Here is a 22,920-nt window from a genome sequence, read left to right as displayed (position 1 = left end):
CACCTTTATTTAACTATTTGTGTATTGTAGCTATTGTTTTCAATTCTGTTCTCTTGGGGAAACAGAATTAAGTCTACTCTCTTTTACATCATTGTCCTTCAAGTGCTTAGTGACAGATGACATGCACTCCTCTCTATACCAAGTTAAATTATATTGAGTTGTTCCTTTAAAAATAGTCATTCTAGAATTCAGAAATTAATTCCTACTGTCTGAAACCATTTTTGATCTCCATTTTTATATGGATGTCAATTTTTCATTTTATGTGATATCCAAATGATACTATTCTGGAGTTTAACTCACTGATTGCAATCAGAGCATGTGGCATTGATGCAAGATGGTTCTGTTGGACACTCACTTGTCTAAATTATGTTTTTAGATCAAATTAATCAGTGCCAGCTGCTCATCTTTTGCCAAAAGGAGTCTTTCCCTCAAGGAAAGTGAGTTCATTTTCTAATTTTTCCTTAACTTCATAGAATAGTGTTTCCTAATGAGTTCTGGACATAGACAGAGATGGTTGCTCAAATTGTGTATTTAGTACAAGCCAACTAAAGGAAGGGTGCTCTATGGTCCACAGAACCTTAAGGTGGTTCATTGGTAAATTTCAGTGGATGAAAAAAATTTACAACTTTATGTTTTCTAATTTCTAAGAGAAATTTGACATTTCTAACAACTATGAATGCAGGTAGCAAATCAGTATTTATAAAGGGGGTTCATTGGGTTCTCTAGACTACACAAAGAGATCCACAACAGAGAGAGAGAGAGAGAGAGAGAGAGATGGATGGATGGGTTGGGAAGTTCTAAACTCTGGGATCTCAGTTTTTGACTTCTTCCTTACTCAATGGACCAAAGATATTAACATTTATATCAAGGCAATTATTTCTTTTTTAATCTTGTGCTTATGTTTGAGGGAAGGATATAATTTTTAAAATTATTACCTTTTCATTTCTTTATTATTAATAATAACAATAAATAACTAGTATGAATAGAGTGCCTTTAGGTTTGGGAAGCTCTTTACATGTTCTTTCATTTGAATCTTGTAATGACTTTCTGAGGGAAGGCTTACCACTTACTGTTTTATAGCCAAGAAAAGTGATAAAAAAAAAGGGAGTTTGAATGATACCTAGTGCCACAGTTAATAAGTGTTTGAGGCAGATTTAAATTCATGTCTCTCTCTCTCTCCAAGTCCAGCATCCTATCTACTGCGTCATCTAGAGATCCTTGTTTTCATTGGAAAGACAATCTTCATGCAAATTTTCAAATTTACATAAATAATCAAGCAGTTAAGCACTCACTATGTATGTGATTTGTGACCTGGACCCTGGAGAATAAAATGATAAAAATGAAGTATTATCTGCCCTCAAGGAGCTTGTGCTCTAAAGGTGGAGATGAAATGTTCACATTTAAGCCTTAGGCCTAGATTGATAAAAGGAGTTCCTTCATATGGGATTCCCTTGTATTCATTAAATCAAAAATCTGGTTCCCATCTTTATACAAAATAGATAAAAAGTCATATTATAGGGGAGAAACTAGTAGCTGAAGGAATTGAAAGACCCAGTGATAAATGGTCACTCAAAAAAGATTTCATTCATGCAAACAGTTATCGAGCAAGAAGCATAACTATCTTTGTTTTGTTCCATAAAAATGCATTGGAGAGACATTCAAGCACCTAATTCCTTCGGTCATACTTAGGGGTGACTAGATAGGTCTTCTCTGCCTTTTGTCCTCAAGAAGGAAAAAAATGCCATCTTTGAGCTAATGAAACTTCTAAATGTTATGTATGTGGAAAGAGTTCTAGAAAGCAGAATTAACTTAGCCAAGGTCAAACAGAACACTTGTGGAAGATTGGAGGTTGGAACCCTGAGTTCTTAACTCTTAGGACTCTAATGAACCTTCACCACCATTCCTCCTACCAAGAAGAGGAAGGTCACTGTCAAAGACTTCGAGCTAGAAGGGCCTTGGAGAGTATCTTCATTTTAAACATGGGAAAGCTTCTCAGAGAGTTGAAATGCCTCGTCCATAGTCACCCAGATCACAAGTAGGATTTGAATCCAGGTCTCCCTTCTACCAAGTCCAGCATTTTAACCCCAACATCAGCTTTCTGTATCATTTAGTGAGGAAAGCTAAATTTAGACACATTTACCAAGTACCCATTAAACAGACAACATAGGATACCATTTTTTACTATGGCAAAATGATAACATTGACAAGCTAACATTTATAATAGAACTTTAAGATTTTCAAAGTATTCTATAAATATTATCTCATGATTGGTCCTCACAGCAACCCTGAGAGGTAAACCCAATTATTGTCCTCATTTTATAGGTGAGGAAACAGAGGCAAACAGAGGTTAAGTGATGTGCTCAGGGTCACACAACTAGTAAATGTCTAAGGCAAGATTTGAACTCAGATCTTCTGACTTCTAGACTCAGCCCTCTAACCACTGCAGCATCCAGGTGTCTCAGTAAGAAAAGATTTGAATTGTCTAGAAAGGTGATCCTGCAGAAGGTTACTTTGAGGAATTAAGACTCCATGATAAGTACGATTTGGACAAGAGGAATACAATTCTAAAGCTTTTCTGGCAAAGCTGGGAACAGGACAATACATTTAAGGCAAAGGAGGAAGATGATCTGATTGGGGAAAGTTTTCAGATAATCAATTCCTACAAATAGGGAAGGAATTGGGTGCATCAGAACTTACTAGCTTCACATATGAAAGATGTACATTGGTTCCTGAGACATGTAAGGCGATCAATTTGAAGGGAAATGACATTCAACATGGATTCTACTTTAGGTCTTTTTACTCCAAAATCCTAAAAAAATAGCAGTCTTAGGGGGGAAAAAATCATATGCTCAATTTAAGAGTTGAATTCATTTGTGAATTGATCCTTTATTTCCCCCAAAATGTGCTTTATTGAATTATTTAAGCTGAGGGAAGGTAATCTATTAACTAATAAATATTTATTAGATATTTATTATGTGTCAAATACCTTGTTAGGTGCTAAGTATATGAAGTGTATAAATCTTAAAACTATGAAAACCTTAAAATATAGGGTTGAAATAAAATGACGGAAAATGTTAGACATTTTAGGTTTTATTCTCAAAGATCTGACCTCTGACCTATAGGTGATAGTCATTGAGGTAATGACTATGTTCAAACTGGCAAAGAGGGGAAACTTTTATGCAAAAACAGAGAACAGAGAAAATCATTAACATCTTTTGTGGCCTGACAATGCAGGTTGCACAATATCTTTGTCCAAACTGCTCCTCAAAGATTATAATCCTTGCACAACATGATCTCATCTCTTGGTGTAGTTTCCTGTTAGGACAAGTCCCCCAGCATCCTGATCATGGTCCTCCTGAGTTATTAACATAGGGGAGATACCCAGGAATCTTAATTTCTTACTTGTTGATATGTGAAGAAAGTGTACTTTCTGAAGAAATCAATCTTTTATCCTGAATATAGTTTTCAGAAACTTTACTTTACAGAAGATAAAAAAAACTAACAGCCACTACCCTCAGAGAGCTTATTTTCTTTCACTATTTCATCTCGTGGTTCTTTCCCTCCTATAACTTCAGTTTTGGTCATTCCTAATTTTGTTATAAAATAATGAATGAATTTTGTTGTAACATAATGAATAGCTAATAACCTGTAATGTAACAAAGTAATTAATAAAACATAATAAATAAGCTAATAGAATTCTTCTTCTCTTGTGATAGTAGACAGAGTACAAGCTTGTATAAAAAGTCACTGTCCTTTTATAAGTTCCATTTGTTCAAGATGGTTTAATTAAATATATTTAATTATACTAGTGTAATTAAAAGTTTTACCTTCCTAGGACTAATAACTTGAGGGTTTTTTTTAAACTTTATTTTATAACTCCTTTTAACTGAGAGAATATCCTTAGGGAAGGGAAAGCTGAGTCTAGGGAACATATCAGGAATGAAGTTTGTAATTATCCACGAATTTTAGGTCATGTAAACTGCAAACCTTTGTGATTCCTACTTAAAAAAAGAAAAGGTCCTTAAATTAAATGGAGTAGTTGTCTATATTTAGCATATACTCATCTTCCCACTTCATTTTTAGGTAATTGAATGTAAATTAGGGCATGTCTAAATTGCACCAAGACAGCTAATCAATTCATTGGAGGGGTGGGAGGAAGAGGACAGAGGCAAAGGGGAATCAACCAAGGCAGAAGGTGTTTTCATATATTCATATCTATATATACATAATATACATATTACTTTGGTGTTTCCTAATCATATTCAACTGATTATTATGTTATATGTACAACCTTGGAAAATATTATTGACCCTTGACTGTTTGAGATTTATGTCAATAATTTAGATAAAAACATTTGTAATAGATTATAAAACACGCAAAACTGAGAGAAATGACTAACCCAAACCAAAAGCTTAGATTAACCTCCCTCTGCCTCTCCTGGCAATTAATGTCCTCCTTACCTCTTGTCTGGACTATCATAATGGCCTTCTAATAGTTCTCTTTGCTAGAAGTCTCCTCTAACTCCAATCCATCATCCATATAGTTTCCAAAGTAATTTTCCTAAAGCACAGATTTAATCATGTCAATACCTAACTCCTTAAATTCCAATGTCTCATTATGTCTAGGATCAAAGATCAAGTTTTCTGGATACTATTTGAAGTCCTCCCCTCAGTGGTCCTAATGCACCATTCCAACTTTATTCCACAACCCTCCATTCCACATCCATGCCAGTCTGGCAGAATTGCTTGATGCCGGAGGATCTGCTCTCTCCTTCCAAGCCTTTGCATTGGCTACCCCACCTCCACCTCTTAGAATCCCAAATTCCTTTCAAGGCTCAGCTCATGAGCAACTTCCTATATTAAACCATTTGTATTCTGCTTTAAGATGCAGAGTTCCCCTTCCCAAACAAAGCTACCTTGTTTCAGTTTTGTATGTAACTCTACCTGGACATGTCGTCTTCCATGGCTAGATTCTTAACTTCTGAAAAAAAGCTGTTTTGCTTTGGGTTCTGTACTTCTGACTCTTTACAAATTCTTTTATATTGATAGATCTAAAAGATCCAGACAGATAAAATATAGTAAATGAATATAAATAGGGATAAAGGGAAGATTTTAAATGGAATGAATATATTCTATAGGACCATAAGACAGGAAAAAATAGATAAATGACTTAAGAAACAGATCTGTTGGGAGGTTTTGGTCCTATATTCTTGAAGAGGACTAATGACATCATGAAGGTAACGTCTTGACTTGGTCATGAATTATATTTTTATTAAGGCAGAGCCATGCAAACTCATCATTCTCCCTTTTGTCACTGAATTCAAAATCAAAAGGACTGTTGGTGGCCCAAATAACAGTGAATGACCTTGCCTTTTTTTAAGTTAAGGATTTTTCCCCCCAGGTCTCAGTTTGTCTATACTAATGTCCCTTCAGTGAATTAAGGCTAGGTAAAGATTGATATAAGATGGTCAATTTTGACATCATAAAAATATCCATTTGGGAAAGACCCTTCAAAATTTTTGGCCCAAACAGAAAAAAAAATGTGATTTACACTAATTCTAAGCCATCAAAACTAAACAATGAGCCACAGAGTCTTGGACTAGAATCTATATTGGGCATTCAATGAAAATCGGAGTGGTTGGGTTTAAAGGTTAGTCAAGGAACTCCATCAAGATTCACAATGAACTTTTTGAAAGTCTATGTTTTTGAGTTATATTTCAAGAAATTATGAATGAAAACTGAATGGGACAAAAAGGAAATTGCTCCAACTTTTTGGGGAAAAGAAATTAATTACTTAAAAAGCAAAGTTTATAAAAAAATCTAGACTCCAAATGTCAAACTTTATCACAAAATATGAGCAACCAATAATTGCATTACTATGGAGAAAACACCCACATATAGGGCTAGGACTCCAAGTGGAGAGATAGAGCCTAGGTGATGAAGTAGGGAGAAGAAACAAAAGTAGAAGAAATAGTGAAATAATTGTGAGATGGATAAAACCAAAAGAATGCTATATATGGTAACAGCAATAATGTTCAAAGAATAACTGTGAATGACCAAGTTATTCTGATAAGTTATATATCTACAAAGAAAGATGCTACCTACCTCTAGAGAAAGAACTGAGAAATAGAAGTATGCGTAGTATGTAAGGAAGGCATACAATTAAGAACTTCAAATTTAACCAAAAATAACTTATTTTTTTAAAAAAGAAATATTAGATACTGGATATCATAATCTAATAGTAATGAGAAACTTGAACTATTCAAAAGTCATAGGCAGGTCTTTCTTCTTTTGCCTTTCCCCTCCTCCCCTCTCTGATTTTCTCCTTTCCTTTCTTCTCTTCTCTTCCCTCTCTCCCCATCTCTATTTTCCCTCCTAAAAAATCAAAATTGTTATTAGCTTCTTGATTTTCCTTAATGATTCTCTCATTATTCATATAAATTAGTGTCAATCTTAATTATTTTGAATTAAAAATGAAATAATAGATTATACGTTAAGTTTTATTCTCAAAAATTTGCCTCGAGATGGAAGACATCTTAAGAGATGTTTACCTAGAGCTTAAGGAGTGAAAAGTATTTATAGAAATCACACAAAGTCATAAAATGTTTGCAGTCATTCAATCAGATTTCACATTAGTGTATGAAAGTGTCATTGCTTAGTTTATGATTCTCCTGCCCATGGGGTCTGTGCTATGTCAGAACTGAACAAAGATTCAATTAGTAGGAGGACTTGTGTCTCCTTTTCTGACTTGCTACTTTACATTGGTGTCAGATACATTATAGACACATAAAACATTAGTATTTCTCCCTTTCCAAAATGTCAGAAGTATAAGAATGTATTTGGGTCTCTTATAGAGATAACTAGAGCAGTTTTCTGCCTTCTCAGGATGGTCTTTATCTAATTGTTTTCACAACTGTGAAAGCCAGACTTGTGATGTCCTTAGAAGGGGGCCAGGCTAATTCACACAGACACATTTCCAGCTGCGAAGGTCAGAGGCTAACATTCCGATTTCAAACCCTTAATGAGAAACCATTTTTAATCAGAAATGTAAGATTTAGAAATTTAATTTTTCACAATAGAGAAACAAAACAGGAGAAAACTGGAATCTAGTTGAAGTTTGTTACATGTATCCTATTTCTTTTGTTCTCCAAAAAGTACTCTAAAAAGTATTATAATGTCCAAAAGTATCATTAATCTCATTTTTGAGGAAAGCAAGGCTCTAGAGAGAGATAGAATGATTTTCTTAGTGTCAGAAAGCTGAGTTGGAAGAAGGATTTAAATCTAAATTTCTCCTGACTTCTAGTCCTGTGTACTTTTCAAGAGATCACCCTTTCTCTAGAGACATTGTATTCTGCAGTAGCTGAGAAGGAGGGTTGGTTGAGTGAGGAGATAGAAGGGAAATGTAGGAGAGAAGATGATAATAATGTTTGCCCTTCATTCTCAAAGAAGACCAAGACTTCATGGAGGTGATGCCATGATGTGTACATGAATTGAATTTGAGAGAGGGGTTGGGGTGCTGTGCAAAGACATCAGCCTTGCTTTCTCCTCCAGAGGCATCTGGGTTGAGTTACCAGCTATGAATCAGATAGGCTTGTATAGGAGGCAGTCAAGGTTAAATTGTCTGAGACCAGATTTGAAATGAAGGTCTCCTGACTTCAGGGTCAACTTTGCCATCTAGTTGCTGGTAGGGGAAAAAAAGGAGAGCTCATGTCAGATACCCTTAATTTGCCCAGTTATCTTCAGATAGCAATGGAATCCAGAGATGTCACGGCACTGAAGATGGTGGATTAGATTTGAACCCACTATTGTGATGAATATGGCAAGGAGGCAATTAGAGATAAACAAAAAGCTTGTCCAGCAATGTTGAGAATCCAGATGAGGTATGATAGCCAATCCAAATGGCCATGTCCCATAAGTGATTTCTGGTGATGCTTGAAAGCCCAGGACAAAGCGAAACAGGCAGAGTATTTTACCTAGAATTGCATACTGTGAATGCCAACACAAACATTAGAAAATAAGTCACCATTGGTTTCTAAGGTAAGAGAGTAAGGGCCTAACTGAAATGATTGACCTAACCAGGACAAGTTGGGTAGATTGGCTGGTAGAAGCTGGAAAAGATTGGAGTGACAGAAAAATGCAGCGATGAAGAGACTGACAATGATGAAATCACAGAAGTGGAGGACTGGAACAGTGATTCTAAATCTGCCAGTCCTTTGGCATGCTGAGGCACCAATCTATTGTCCTCCCCTAGTTATAGCTCTAATATTGGTAGGAAAAACCCTCCACGAATTTCTAACAAAATGTATTCTCACTTTCTTTGCTTATTTAATGATAAGTTGACTTCATACTTAGCTGTTTAAACTCTAATAGAATACAATATCTTTCAAAGCAGTTATTATTTTTATTTTGTTTCTGTACCCTTTATACACAGGAGAGTGAGCTACAAATAGTAAGAACTATGTGGTCACTTGCCAGAGCACTGGACCTTGAGCCAGGAAGATCGGAATTCAAATCTGATCTCAGACACTTATTAGCTATGTGACCTTGGGCAAGTCACGTAACCCCCTATTCGCTCAGTTTTTCAGCTGTAAAATAGGAAACCACTGGGGGAAAAAATGGCAAACCACTCTAGTATTTTTGCCAAGAAAACACTTTGTAAAACATCCATGGAACCATATAGAGTTAGATACAACTGAACAACAAAAGAATTTGATATATATATATATATATATATATATATATATATATATATATTTAAATAATTAAATTGTAAAATTAAATAAGCATAAATAAATAAATGGAATATGATGTTTGTCTTATACTCAGTCACCATTATAAGGCTTATCATTGCAAAGCTCTCTTTTGTTTTACCTTACAGGCCAGAGAGCTCATTTGTTCAAGAGTCATTACATTTTCCTGATGCCTGTTGGGTTGATCTGACTGTCTCTTTTGCTCCCTGGCAGTCAAACATATCCATTCTGTCAGTGTTTAATGCCTTTGATGAGCCTCTTGAGCAGGTATGCAGCCCTCAAAGTCCACAGTTTATACTCATTGGTAATGGGTTACACTATTATCATAAGTGATTATTAAATTCTACTGGTGACCCTTGACAAGTTCTTGTTGGGTGATAGGGTCCCAAAAAGCCAAAGGGCTGGACACCCATGTTAGAGTATTTTCTTTTGTCCTTGGTGGAATGAATAAGGCATTGGACTTGGAATCAGAAGAGTTCCAGTTCAAATTCTGTTTCAGACAATGGTTAGTTTGGAGACCCTTAGTTTCTTATTCTTGAAAATGATAGGGCTCTTCTCATTGATCTCTAAGCTTCTTACCAGCTCTAAATCAGTAGTTGCATGGCAGACTTCCTCTCTTTGTGTTGAACTTTTTCACATTAATCCATTAACAATCATGAAGATAATAGTTTTCTTATGCATAATTTCCATGGCAAGTAGGGTAAAGGCATTCTTCAATGAAGAATGTGACAAAATATCCAAGGCAAGACAACATGCAGCTCAGTATTTGGAAATGTCATCATAAGCTTGGACAGAGAGACAAATAACCAAAAATACCCTGGAAAACCTGCTGCAGTGAAGACACAATGGCTTCTAAAACCTAGAAGCTTCATAGATATAAATAACAAATTACTTTTTCAAGAAAAGAGTTGGAAGGAGCTTGATCACTAAGATTATTGTTATTTTGAGCCATCACAATGAAAAAGCAGAGACTGCCTCAGCAGCAAATACCCCCATACTTTGTCAAACAAATATGTCAGCTAAGGTCATTGGTTAACTGATGGGGTGGGGGGTGTCCAACTCAAATAGAAACAGGGCTGTTAAATCTTGTGGTGAGGAGAGGCTGTATATTGACTTAGAAAACCAAATAATAACATTACCTATGTTCTATTATCTTTTTATTTTCTCAAATAAATATTTCTCAATTATGTTTTCGTCTAGTTGGGCACCTGGGGAATAGCCTCTTATGTGACCCCTCTGATTTAGAAAACAAGGTCATTTGTAAACCATTAACAAAGAAGACAAATGTTTGTAAACTCTAGCAACTCAGAGAGGATAAAAACTGGAACGAGACCAAGGCAGTAAAATCTATAGTATGAGCTGCAATTAAAGAAGCACCCTATTATCAACATGCGGTGACCTCCTTTATTCAAAACTGTTTTCTTCCTTGAAAATGGGGAAACCTCCACTGAGCACAGGGTCTCTCATGGCAGCTAGATGGTCCAGTGGATAGAGAAGTGGCCTTAGAGTCAGGAGGATAGGAGTTCAAATCCAGACTCAGACTCTTGACTCTTGCTAGCTATGTGACCTTGGACAAGTCACTTAATCCTGATTGCCTCTCATCCATGACCATCTCCAGTCTTTCTGACTCCTATATGACCACTGGACACAGATGGCTCTGGAAGAGAAAATGAAGTTGGTGACTCAGCCCCTCCTCACTCAAATCCAATTCATGTGCTTGTCCTGGTGTCACCTCCCTGATGTCATTGTTTTCTTTGAGAATGAAGGACAAAACATTTATTCTGATACTTCAGAAATGTTAGTTGACTGACTGAAGTTGAGGAAGAATGACACTGCAACCAAAACTCAAAGAGTAGAGATGAGCATTTCTTGATGATTCATGGCTGATAGAAGTTACAAAATTGAACATGTGACCTCACAAAATGGGATATTTGGAATAAGGATGGGATAGCAAAAATTGGAGTCTATTTTTATCATGACCTTACTGTCTTTTTTCTTGGTTGGGATAAGAATAGGGGAATTCAATTATTTCCATTTCCTTTCTACCCATTAACGAGGAGAGCAAAAACGTGTCCATTAGTCAGATCTTTTCTATATTTTGCCTGTCTTATCTGCTAGATGCAAGAATGATCAGAGACATAGTCATTACTTATCTATCCTATGGATGTGCAGGAGACTGCCCATTAGGTAGAAAATTAAGTGACTAACAGCCCTTTTCTCTTATTTTCTCTTTAATGGTAGAGTTAGAGAAGTTTATTTGGCTTAATGGCATGATAGACTCACCCAGGCCATAGAAAGTTAACCATTTTCTTCTTCAATTCAGAAAGTCCAGATTTGGTTGGATTGTTATTAAGAATTCTTTTTCATTACACCCACCATTTCAATAAATTTATAGAATTTTTTCTGTTAGGGATTTTCCAGTAGTTTGACTTTATCATCCCTACCCCAACCATGTCCTCCTCCTGCTGTTCCTCCTTCTCTTCTTTCTCTCTTTCTTTCTTTCTTTCTCTTCTTTCTTTCTTTCTTTTCTTTCTTTTCTTTCTTTCTTCCTTCCTTCCTTCCTTCCTTCCTTCCTTCCTTCCTTCCTCTCTCTCTCTCTCTCTCTCTCTCTCTCTCTCTCCCCCCCCCCACACACTTAAATTCCCTTTTATATAGTCGGGCTCTACTGCTCAAATCCTCTAAGACTCTGTGAGTACTAACTCTCCAAAGATTTGGATTACAGCAGACTCAGTAATAGTTGAGGAAATGGTACAAAACAAAGCCAAGACTTGCACCCTTGTTTCCTGAATGTCATCCCAACGCTCTAGTGATGTTGCCTTCTGCACTGGTGCTATGTAAACCAATGATTACCAGTTTGGCACATGCATGGACAGGAGTTGCTAAGCTTTGGGAGTTAACAGAACACTGAGAGGAACAACAATGCCCTAGTACTTTTATGTGATGGGCTCATTTGAAATACAACAAGTCTCTGTTATCCTGCCAAACAAACATTCTGATTAATAGAACTGACAAATGTACATACATGGTTGGCCAATTTTCAAAAGAAATGGAATGTAACAAAACTAACCAAACTACACTTACAGTTAATGTAATTTCTTTCCTTGATGACTCAGAAAAGACTTTAGAATTGCATAAAAAATCGATCAAAAATTGTACATATTATTCTACTAGCAAAAAGTATAGTAGTGAGAAAAGTGAGTTACTTTTAAGAATTTTAATGAAATTAGGGGCGTCTAGGTGGCATAGTGGATAAAGCACCAGCCAAGTCAGGAGTACCTGAGTTCAAATCCAGCCTCAGACACTTAATAATTACCTAGCTGTGTGGCCTTGGACAAGCCACTTAACCCCATTTGCCTTGCAAAAAAAAACCCCTAAAAAATAAATAAATAAAAGAATTTTAATGAAATTGAATCTGTCTTAACTAAATATATTTTGATATTTCCAATGAACTCATGATGTTACCTGACCTCCTTCCACTGATGGGGATCTTCTGTAACTCCAAGATCCCTTGTGACTCTAGGTAATTCTTTCTTTCCATAGACATGCTGTAATGCATCTGATCAATGGACTGGACTCCTCTGCCTTAGTTCTTTAATTGTTCCCAGATCATGGTGTTCCACTTAGCCTGTCTGTCTGAGTGGACTCATTCACTTCATGAAAGGTTTCCCTCCTCTTCCAATCCCAGACATCTTTCGTAATGTCTTCTGTGCTGCTTCCCAAATACAAGGCAGCAAAGACATTAAGCCATGATCTCTTTACAGCTGTCATGCTGATTCCCATTGCCCTTTGGTCATGTGTAATTTTAATAATTTGATGAGTTCCATGACTTACAGCCATATAACAGACAAGGATAATGTTAGTCTTAAAGAGATGAGATTTTATAAATCCATTATGCAAGTAGTTTGGGATCCTAGTGAGATAAGGCAGCCAACAATGAAAGGCAAATTTGGACATGACAAGCACATAAATTGCATTTGAGTGAAGGGATGCTGTGCTAAGCCTCACTTTCTCCTCCAGAGTGATCTGGATTCAGTGGCCAGATATGAATCAGGACAACTGGAGACATCCCTGGATGGGAGGCAGTCAGGGTGAAGTGTCTTGCCTAAGATCACACAGCTGGGAGCATCGAGTGTCCGAGTCTGGATTCGAACTCTCGTCCACCTGATTCCAAAGCCAGTGCCTTATCTACTGTGCCACTTAACTGCCCTGCATACTTGGAATGCACCAAAGGATTTCAGGGAAGGGAGAAGAAAGTCACCCTGGCCTCAATCCTTGTCAGACAACATCTGGACACTTATTGAAGTTTTAGAACAAAAGATTGATCAGGTGGAGACTACCCAAAAGAATACATGGCTTCTCGCCCAGGTAGTGCCATAGAAACATATATGTGAATATATATATATATACATTATTATTATTTTTACCCAAAATAGCAAGGGACTAAGTCATACTCTGTGGTTTATGTGTGGTTGAGGGGTAGCTAGGTAACTCGGGGATAGAGAAAAGGACCTGGAGTCAGAAAGGCAAGTTTGACCTTAGCCTACTCTTCGACCTTGGACAAGTCACATAACTGCATTCTGACTCAGTTTCCTCTTCTGTTAAATGAGGCAAATAATAGGATCTACTTCCCAGGGTCCTTGTGAGGATCAAATGAGATGTTAAGATATAAGTTAAGTGCTTTGCAAACCTTAAAGCCTAAATAAATTCTAGCTGTCAATAGTTCTAAAATGAGCTTGGTATGTTTAGGCAGAAGAAAAGAAGACTTACAGGGAACAAGATCATTGTCTTCAACATTCTATCACATGGGAGAGAGACTGACTTGGACTCTTCAGTCCTGAAGGACAAACTGGATATAATAAGGGAAACTTTTAGGGAGACAAACTTACAGTCACAGAAGGAAAAGTATATCCTTTAATGTTGAGTGTTATCCCAGAATGGAAGAGTTTACCCTCTAAATTAGTCTTTCATTAGGAAATCCTCAACCCCAAACTGGGTTAACCATTCCTCGATTCCAGAGGAGAGGCTACAGACCGACTGAAGTGTACTAATGGGACACTGAGGAGAGAGTTAAGAATCTTGAGCCAGAGGATGGAGGTTCAAATACCAGAGACAGAGACAGAAAAACAGACAAAGGGAGAGAGAGCAGAGGGAGGAAAAGAAACAGAGAGACAGAGTCAGAGAGAGAGAAGGAAAAATAGTAAGAAAGCAAGAAGACAAAAGGAAAAAAAAAAGATACAAAGAAAAACCAAGGCAAAAATAGAGAAAGAACTAGTTTGCAGAAAAAGGAGAGTTGCAGAATCATTCACTAGGAAGGAAAACAAAACATGATGTGACATTTTTGGTCACATCATCCTATTCTAGGTGAATTAATTACTTTGGAGTATACAAGGGTTTAATGTAATCTCCTAATTAGTACAACCTGAAACAATACCTTGCACAATGATAATTTGATAGCCCCAAAGAGTTAGTCACCTTTCAAGTCTTCCTGCTTACTCCCAGGGCAGACAGAGCATAATTGGAGAATCTGACTGAAGTATTATCTACACCAGCCCATGGAACAGAGCAAAGAGACAGACAATTTTCAGTGGTGTTCAGACCATTTATCATTCATGTACCTTCTTCCCTTGGTCTAAAAGAGCAAACCCCACAGGCTCACTGTGAATCAGCTCATTAGAGGAAAGGATTGGCCCTTTTCCCTGATGCTTTATCAGGGGCTTAATAAATACTTCAATACTTCACTGGGCACTGAAGTAAATACAGAAGGTCTGAACTCAAATCCTACCCAAGACATCATATATATATATATATATATATATATATATATATATATATATATATATATGTATGTATTTAAGAATTCTAAAACACTTTACAAATATTATCCCTTTTGATTTTTACAAAAATCCTAGGAGCAAGTGCTATTATTATCACTATTTTACAAGTTGGGAAACAGAGGCTGAGAGAGATGAGGTAACTTGCCAAACATACACAGGTAGGATGTCTCTAAGGTCAGGTTTAAAATCAGGTCTTCCTAACCCTACGTCCAGCTCACTATCCAGTGTCCTACCTGCCTGGCCAATACTGACTAGGAGCTTAAGAAAGTCACTCAAGCTCTTGACTGTGCCTTAGTTTCCTTCCTCTATAAAAGGAGGGTGTGGAACTAAATGGCCTTTAAGGTATTTTCTAGCTCTAAAGCAATGATCCTGTGATTAACAGTCATGATGGTTTCCTCTTACCAATCCTCACTGCCTGCAGATCCTCTCTTCTCAATGAATATACTATTCACTGTGTTTAGTCAACAAAGAAACATTTATTAAGTATTTAAATTGGGCCTGGACCTGTGCTAAGCAATGGGGATATGAAAGGATTCAATGACTTCGCGGTCTAATGTGGGAGAAGACAATCAAACAAATGGGCACAAACACTCTATATTCAGTGTCAAAAGGAAGACAATAAAGGAAGGAAGGATGAGAATTAAGAGAGGGTGGGAAAGGCAGAATATCCAGGAACAATGAAATGACAGTCTCATTTCCTTTCTTCCTATTAGAAGGAAAGAAGAAAACAATGAAGGAAAGAAGGGAGAGGAGAGAGAGAAGAAAGAAGGAATGAGAGGAAGAGAAAAAAGTTGGAAGGGAGGGAGGAATAAAGAAGGAAGGAAGGAAGGTAAAGAGGGTTGGAAGGAGCAAAGGGGACAGGCTTTGACCATCTTTCAAACTTATTCTGACACCAGTTAAATGCTCTTTGGAATTATAAAGCCCAAGCTATATTGAAAATCTGAAACCCTAAATACATAATGAATATGGCTAAATGACACTGAACTAAAATATAGTCATTGATTCCTATATAATGGCACTGGATTTCACTAGAAAATGAGAATTTTGAAGGAAGATGGGGTCAATTACCCCCTAGACACATTGACAAAAAGTCAGTAACCTTGTATAACTGAATGCCAGACTTAAAGGGAATCTCAGAGGTCATCTAGCCCAGTGAGCACATGATCAATTGCCCCTATTTCAATTCTGCTAAGATTTGGATATATGGCCTTTGTTTGGAGACCTCCAGAGAGACACAACCTACTGCCTCTCCAGGAAGCTCATTCCAGTTTTGGACAGCCCTAATTATTGCTGTGTTTTCCTGACATTGAACCTAAATCTCTCCCTCTACGCCTTCCACGCTTTGCTCCTAGTTCTGCCCTCTGAGGCCAAACAGAAACAAGTTTAATCCCTGTTCCAACAAATTGACAAATAACTCTTAAGAACATTAATAAATACCAGTAACTAGACTAGGCTCTGGGGATTCAGATGCAATGAAGGAAACACTTCCTACAATCAGGGAGTTTATAGTATAATGCAATAGACAATGTGTGTGCATTTAAATATATATTCCAAATGACAGCATTTCAAGAACACAAAAACATTGATTTATCCGCCATAAGTCTCTTCTCTGGCCATTAAACTTCTCTTTTACTTAACTTCAATTGATTTTAAGGCATGGTAGTAATGCTTCCCACATCCCCCCCCCATTGTTCTACTTTAGATGCTCTCTCCCTTTTCTGGTTCAAAACATGTTTTGCTCAGAACTGACCACAATGGTCCAAATGGCTCTGAGGAATGCAGAGGCCAATGGGAATTCTTGAGTCCTGGCCACTGGACCCTTCTTAATGCCACCTTTGGTTTAAGCAGATTCTTGGATGAGACCGCTGCCTGCCACAGGTCTTAGGCCCACCCAAACACCCTCAGCTTTCTTCTGATCTGCCCAGACTTCTCCCATTGTCTACTTGACAAGTTGATTTTTTGACCCATAAAGTCAAGCCAAGCCACCGTCAACCACTCGCTATAGGCTTGGTCTCTCCTAAACAGGAAGAATACAACGAAAGGTCAAAAAAGAGCCCCTGCCCTCATGGAGTCCACATTCAAGTGTAGTCCTTCACATTTAGGGTTATTTCATTTCAAACTATGAGGGGCTTCTAGCATGGCTGGCGGACCTTTTGTGCTTGTTTTTTAGGAGGACAGTTACAAGAACCATCTCAAGGTGAAATGTATGCATGGGTCATTACGTACCTCATTTGCTAAACTGTCAACATTAGTAGAACTACAACTCTATTGAAGTAGCAAAGATGAGATGCCATCTTATTTGTTTTGTGTCATTGGCATAGTGTGCTGATCTCTTTCTTGCAAGAAAATAGTTGGGAGATTTATTTCCTATTGGGCAACATAAATTTTTATAAACTCTAAGTTGCTTTATATTTTTAATGTCTGAATTATTGAGATAATGCAAATTCTTTTTTTTCCGCAAAGTTATAATTATTCCATGAGATAATAGTAATAAAAATAGAATTTTTTTTTTTTGGCTTTTAGGATGGAGAGCTTACGGAGGCACAGGAATACCCCACAATTTCTGAGAAGTCCTGGCATTCAGGAAGTGCGTGCTCCCCTTAGGAAGAGACCTGAAGAGGAGTGTAAGTATGCTGAATTGAGTTTGGAGGATTATTTAAGTAATTGCTGCTTAACTGGTGTCCCAAGCCTGAAACCACTAACTGTCTCATTATAATATATTAGCATGTATCATTAAAGGAATACAGTTTAGATGAATAAGTATAGGGTGGTAGGGAAACTCGGATAATAATTATGAGCCTGTAAACAAGTGAAACTGAACCTTAACAATCTTCTTTCAAAATACTTTTTCCATTAAAATCCCAATGTTCCACTATAAGCTTTAATTATGAGCTAACCTTGCTGTCAAATATGGATACAATATCATATGTTGTTACACTGATATGGTAAGTCAGGTTAAGGTAGTCTATTGGGGAGGTTGTAGAGTTAGGGATATCAGGGCTTAAGTCATTCCTTTTCCACAGACCGATTATCAATTTGGGCAGGTCGGCTCCTGAACCAATCTCAAAATCACAAAATCAATTGCAGAGCTGTCTTTGTAGAGGCAGGTTCCTTACTGGTATTCCCCCACATTTATGATATTTCCCAAGATTTATATGTATAACTATAGCTATATATCTTTTATCTATGTTGCCCTGTTCTTAACACTAGGACATATTGTTTTAGATATAGACATAAATATTGTCCACATAATATAATTATTTATTAATCAATTAAGAGATCATCATATTTAGAGCAAGAAGGAATTCTTTAGGTCAAATCATCGAATCCACTCCTTTTATATATAAGAAAACAGAACTTCAGATAAGAGATCTCTGTCAATCCACAGACACTTATTAAACCTCTGCTATGATCCAGTCACTCTGCTAAGTTCTGGAGAATGTCACTTAGGTATTACATAAGAGAATCAAGATTTGAATTGGTCTTCCAAATCCCATTCTTTCTACCCAAGCATGCTGCCTCCACTACAACAGTTTTTGAACTTTTCACCTTCACTATACTAAATATTTCTTGAAAGAATAAGAGAAACCAGTTGGTCGTCTTCTCTTCCTCTTTCAATGGTGGGATTGTTTTTCCCTGGAAATTAGATTCCATGACACTATGCTCACCATCAAGTTGGTTTTAGGTAGAGTGAAAACGTAGAGAACCTCCCCCAAAATTTTATTGGACATCTTTCGTGTAACCTCTAATCATACTCAATGACTCCCCCAAGTGAATGTAAGTTCCTCGACTGTGGGGCCTGTTTCACTTTTATCTTTTTATCTTCTGTGTCTAGAATAATGTCTGGCACATCAGTAGGTACCTAATGAATGCATACTGGCTAAAAATGCCAATAAGACATTTAAGGCAACTTTTTATTTCCTGAAAGATTACTTAAAAATGAAGAGAAGTGTAATGCCAAATGAAACTTGAAGAATATTAAAAGTTACTGTGTCAATCAATCATTTTATCAAATGGTTACTAATTAATAAATTAAAGTGATAATGGCAATCTACATTTACATAGTCCCCTAAACTTTAAATATCTCATCTCATTTGTACTTCATAAGCACCTTATGGGACAGGTACTATTAGCAATACAATCTCCAATACAATTCACTTGAGGTTTTCAATGTCTCTGTGACACCTATCTGGATGCTTTAGATCTTGGGAAGCTCTTGACCCCTCTGCTTCTGTTTGGACATGCCAGACTAATTTCCCTTTTTGATATAAATAAGATTAAAAATCAAGCAGATGCATTTAATGGTTGTTTTTTATCATCGAAATGCGGGCCACTGTGATACAAAATGATCTGGAGTTATGCCTATAGGAAGGTTTTTAATTTTTACTAGTATATGACTGGGGCCATAGGTCCACTTAAATTTATTGCCTACTTGTCCATCCATATTTTATAAGCATTTCAACATTTTTAAAAATCATCTTGTCTTGGGTAAAAACAGACTGCATTAAAGTGATGTCTGCTCATGCCTCTAAGAGAACTCTGTACAAAGTGCAATAGATAGCATTTTGAGTTGACAGTGCCATAACTCAGTGTACCCAGAGTCTCTCCATACAATGTGAGATTCACAACCAACAGCATTAGTGACAATGAAGCTCCTTGTCCAATTTTTTTATTAAAGCTTTTATTGCAATTTTTCCCCCAATCTTACTTTCCTCCCCCTACTACACCCCCACAGAAGGCAATCTGTCAGTCTTTACTTTGCTTCCGTGTTGTACATTGATCCAAATTGAGTGTGATGAGAGAGAAGTCATATCCTTAAGGAAGAGACAAAAAATATAAGAGATAACAAGATCAGACAATAAGATCTTAGCCCAATTTTCAAAAGACCTTTGAAAATTCTTCTCGGAGTCCTGGGCTTCATCAGGAAGAAGCTGTGAAAGATTCAGTCTGGAAATGTGAGGTCTTGATTATTATCAGGGTTTCAGAGGGAAACTCCTTGAGAAATCATGGTTGCCTGACCGATTGGTCTGGGACATAAGGACTACTTCTATGCCATGTTTCATACAGAGGGTAGGCTCACTTTTGTTCCTAAACTGTTGACTTTACTTGAAAGAAAAATTTTAAAAATCCTCATTCCAAAGTGAATCTAATTCTCTGTTTCAGAATGTATGCAGTTTAAAGTTGAGAGGTTTGCTGATTGAGGTTGCTTATGAATTTCTTTCATGTGAATGTTTTTCATGTGTTCCATGAGTTGGAGGCCTGGAGGCTGGGGCTGACACAGTTGAAGTCTTCAGGCTTCCTGATCTGAGTGAATATCATCCCTACCATTGTTCCCACACTAGACAGTTTATTCAGAAGTTTAATCCTTTTAGTCTATTTTTTAAAGTATATATTAAGAACCTTGTGTTGGCAAGGTATTTCTTTTGTTTTCTTGGAATGCGTTGAGGTTGACTTACTGAGGATCACACAGCTAATAGCAAGGCACTTCTCAAGGAAAAGGTTAATTGGTTTGCCCAAGGTCAAAGTTAATTGGTTTGCCCAAGGTCACGCAAATATTAAATGTTATAGGTGGGATTTGCATCTCCAGACACAAAGTTCTTCCACTGGACTACAAGGTCTCCCTCAGGATCCCCCTCTCCTCTAATGCTCCCCAATATATGGCCCAGTTGTTTCCAGATGTGCTTACTTTAGTGGATGTCACATAAACCATAGCTTGGGGGATCATGGACCCCTCTATTGTGGGGTGGAATATTCTTGGGGCATAAGTAATTTGTATTTTCTATTAATTCCAATGCAGTACAACTGACAGTCATGCATTGTCTTGCTGCCTTATTTTACTTCATCTGTAGAACATTGGTTAGTAATATCAGTAGCACCCACTTCACAGAATTGCTTCAGGGATCTGATGACCAAATGTGTGGAGAGGGCCCTGAATTAATGGTCTCAGTTATTGTGATTAGTGTTCCCTTTGGTGTTCATCTTAGTATTCTAGGCCCCTGCTGGGGACACAGAGCAGCATGCCAGGCTTCAGGCCCCAGAGAGCAGAGTGGCAATTTAAACTTTAATTAAAAACAAGAAAATGAAAGCTTGGTCTTACTGTATTTGTAATTATTTAATTTAGCCCCAGTCTTATGAGATAAGATAAAATTAGAGATATTTGTGTTCACTCAGTGTGTTGGTTCCACAGGCAGCAACCTCAGAGGGAAACTCAGTTTGGGACGGTTTCCCTTGTAAGTCAGCCACATTGGATCAGGATTTCCTGACAATGGAATTGCTGGCATTTGAGCTTCTTGGAACATTAAGAGACCTGCCCAGGATCTCACAGTCTCTCTGGGAAGTGGCAATTCTCCAAGACTATAATTTACAGATTGCAAGGTGCCAATATACCTTAGAGTTGGAAGAGGAAGCTGCCTCAGTGGGAATTGCTTACGTCAATGAAACCTCACCCAGTCCCATAACTTATACTTGTGATTCCTCCATGAAAATAAAAAGGATGTCATTATTCATTTGGCTTTATATATACTAGGAACTACAGCTTGATGTCTTCCTGGATTTATGCAGTTCTTTTAAATAGAAAAAAAAATAAAGATCAAATAGGAGAGTACTATTTCTGGAGGAATTGTGACATGGTAGATTGTAGGTCAGAGCAGGATTTCAGAAGGCTCTGGTTTATTGTTCTCTAGCTGATCCTTAGTTCCTGTAGGACCCTTGTATGCATCACCTAACTTTATGAACCTCAATTTCCTTTAAAATGGGATGCTTCATGGAGCTTTTAGAAGACTTAGATGAGATAATGTACAGTCTGTAACATGGCTTTGCAAACTCCCACATTAATATGTGTACTTTTATTTCATCAGTTTCCAAAGTCCCTCCATCATTTTTAGTTTGAATGTTAAAACGAAGTCTGTCTCTAGGCTTAGTTGAATTCAAATCAGTCCTTTCCTCGAGGAGGATCTCTCCAAACATCTTCCTGGAGGTTGGATTCGTTCCTTTTATCTTCAGACTCTACCTTTTGCCTCTTTGATCTGCTTCGGGTGCAGTAGTGAATGTTAAACTGTCTTGTTGATCTAAACTTCAATGAAGAATGTTATTTCTCTCTTAAATTTATTTTTATTAAATATGGAAATTGTTTTGTGAGATATTACATCTTCCTTTGAATTCTCAAATGCTGTTTTGCTGATTATGGGTGCAGAAAATAAGAATGCTGATCAATCATCTTGCCAACAACCCTGTTGTTGAGGAATTCATGAGGACCAAAGATAGATTTTGCATAAGCATCAGAACCAATTATTTATTTTATTAACTTTCTTGCTAAAAGCAAATTTCAATATTGATGAGAAATAAAATGAGTCTTTGATCATCCTTTTGCTCTTTCAGCAACTGTGATGCATATAACATGATAAAAATTATGTACAAAAAGAAACTCACAACACCATAAAAACTGGATGGAAGAGGCCCCTGAAGGCTACCTCATTTCACCTGTCCCTGAATGAACATCTTATCTACCATATGCCTGATAAATGGTCAATCCAGTCTTTGATTGGAAATCTCCAGAGAGGGAGAATGTATCACAGCTCCATCCCATTTCACTTTCAGATTGATATATTGGGAACTTTTTCCTTGCCATAAGCTTCTGTCTACTTCTTTGCAACTTCCACCCATTATTCCTAATTCTGTACTCTGCAGCCAAGCCAGGAAAGCTAATTCATTCTATAAATATTTGAAGAAAACTAACATATTCCCTTCTAACTTCTAACCCTTCTAAGTCTTTTCTTCTCCAGGGTATGTATGTATGCATATATATATATATATATATATATATATATATATATATATGTATGTATGTATATCCCTAAATCCTTTGATTGAACTTCCTATAACATGTCCATAAGACCCTTCATCCTCCTCATGCTCCTTCTCTTGACTCTCTGGTTTATCAATGATTTTCCATAAATGTGCTGCTTAGAACTAAACAGGTTAACCCTAGATTTATTCTGATTAAGGTAGAATACATTGGGATCTCCCTGCTCATAGATCATAGACCTTCTTTGGTCCCAAATATTGTTCTTTCATGATGGTTATATTCTCCTTTATCTCAGTGCCTTTCCTCTGATATGAACTTTATCTTGGATCTAGCTTGTTTGTTGTTTACAGAACGTCTCCTCCGTTACTTCGTGAAGTCTGAGGACAGTTTATTTTTTGTCTTTCTGTGTATCCCTCCTGCTTTGCACAGATTCTTAATCACCTTTAGGCTACTGATACATATTGACTTTGCTATATTCATCATCATCATCCCCAACTTTCATTTGTTAAGATGACATTATTTGAACACAGTAT

At 37.0% G+C, this 22,920-nt stretch overlaps 1 protein-coding gene across 5 annotated transcripts in view; it reads left to right on the top strand.

The window, feature by feature from the left end:
* LRRC7 (leucine rich repeat containing 7) overlaps positions 1-22,920 on the top strand; it is a 594,014-nt gene that overhangs the window by 128,517 nt on the left and 442,577 nt on the right. For 4 of the 5 annotated variants that reach the window (XR_012475461.1, XM_074221205.1, XM_074221203.1 and 1 more), the window contains exon 2: positions 17,107-17,207. Coding sequence is in view for 3 of the 5 variants with exons in the window: in XM_074221205.1 (XP_074077306.1) it covers positions 17,107-17,207 (101 nt within the window). In the remaining 2 variants the exon portion in view is untranslated. Of the gene's footprint in view, positions 1-17,106; positions 17,208-22,920 lie in introns of those variants that run through there. The other variant, XM_074221202.1, reaches the window with a different exon arrangement.

Source organism: Macrotis lagotis, chromosome 2 (assembly GCF_037893015.1).
Source record: "Macrotis lagotis isolate mMagLag1 chromosome 2, bilby.v1.9.chrom.fasta, whole genome shotgun sequence".
NCBI lineage: Eukaryota > Metazoa > Chordata > Mammalia > Peramelemorphia > Peramelidae > Macrotis > Macrotis lagotis.
Note: the sequence above shows the minus strand (reverse complement) of the source record. Positions and strands in the feature narration are given on the sequence as shown.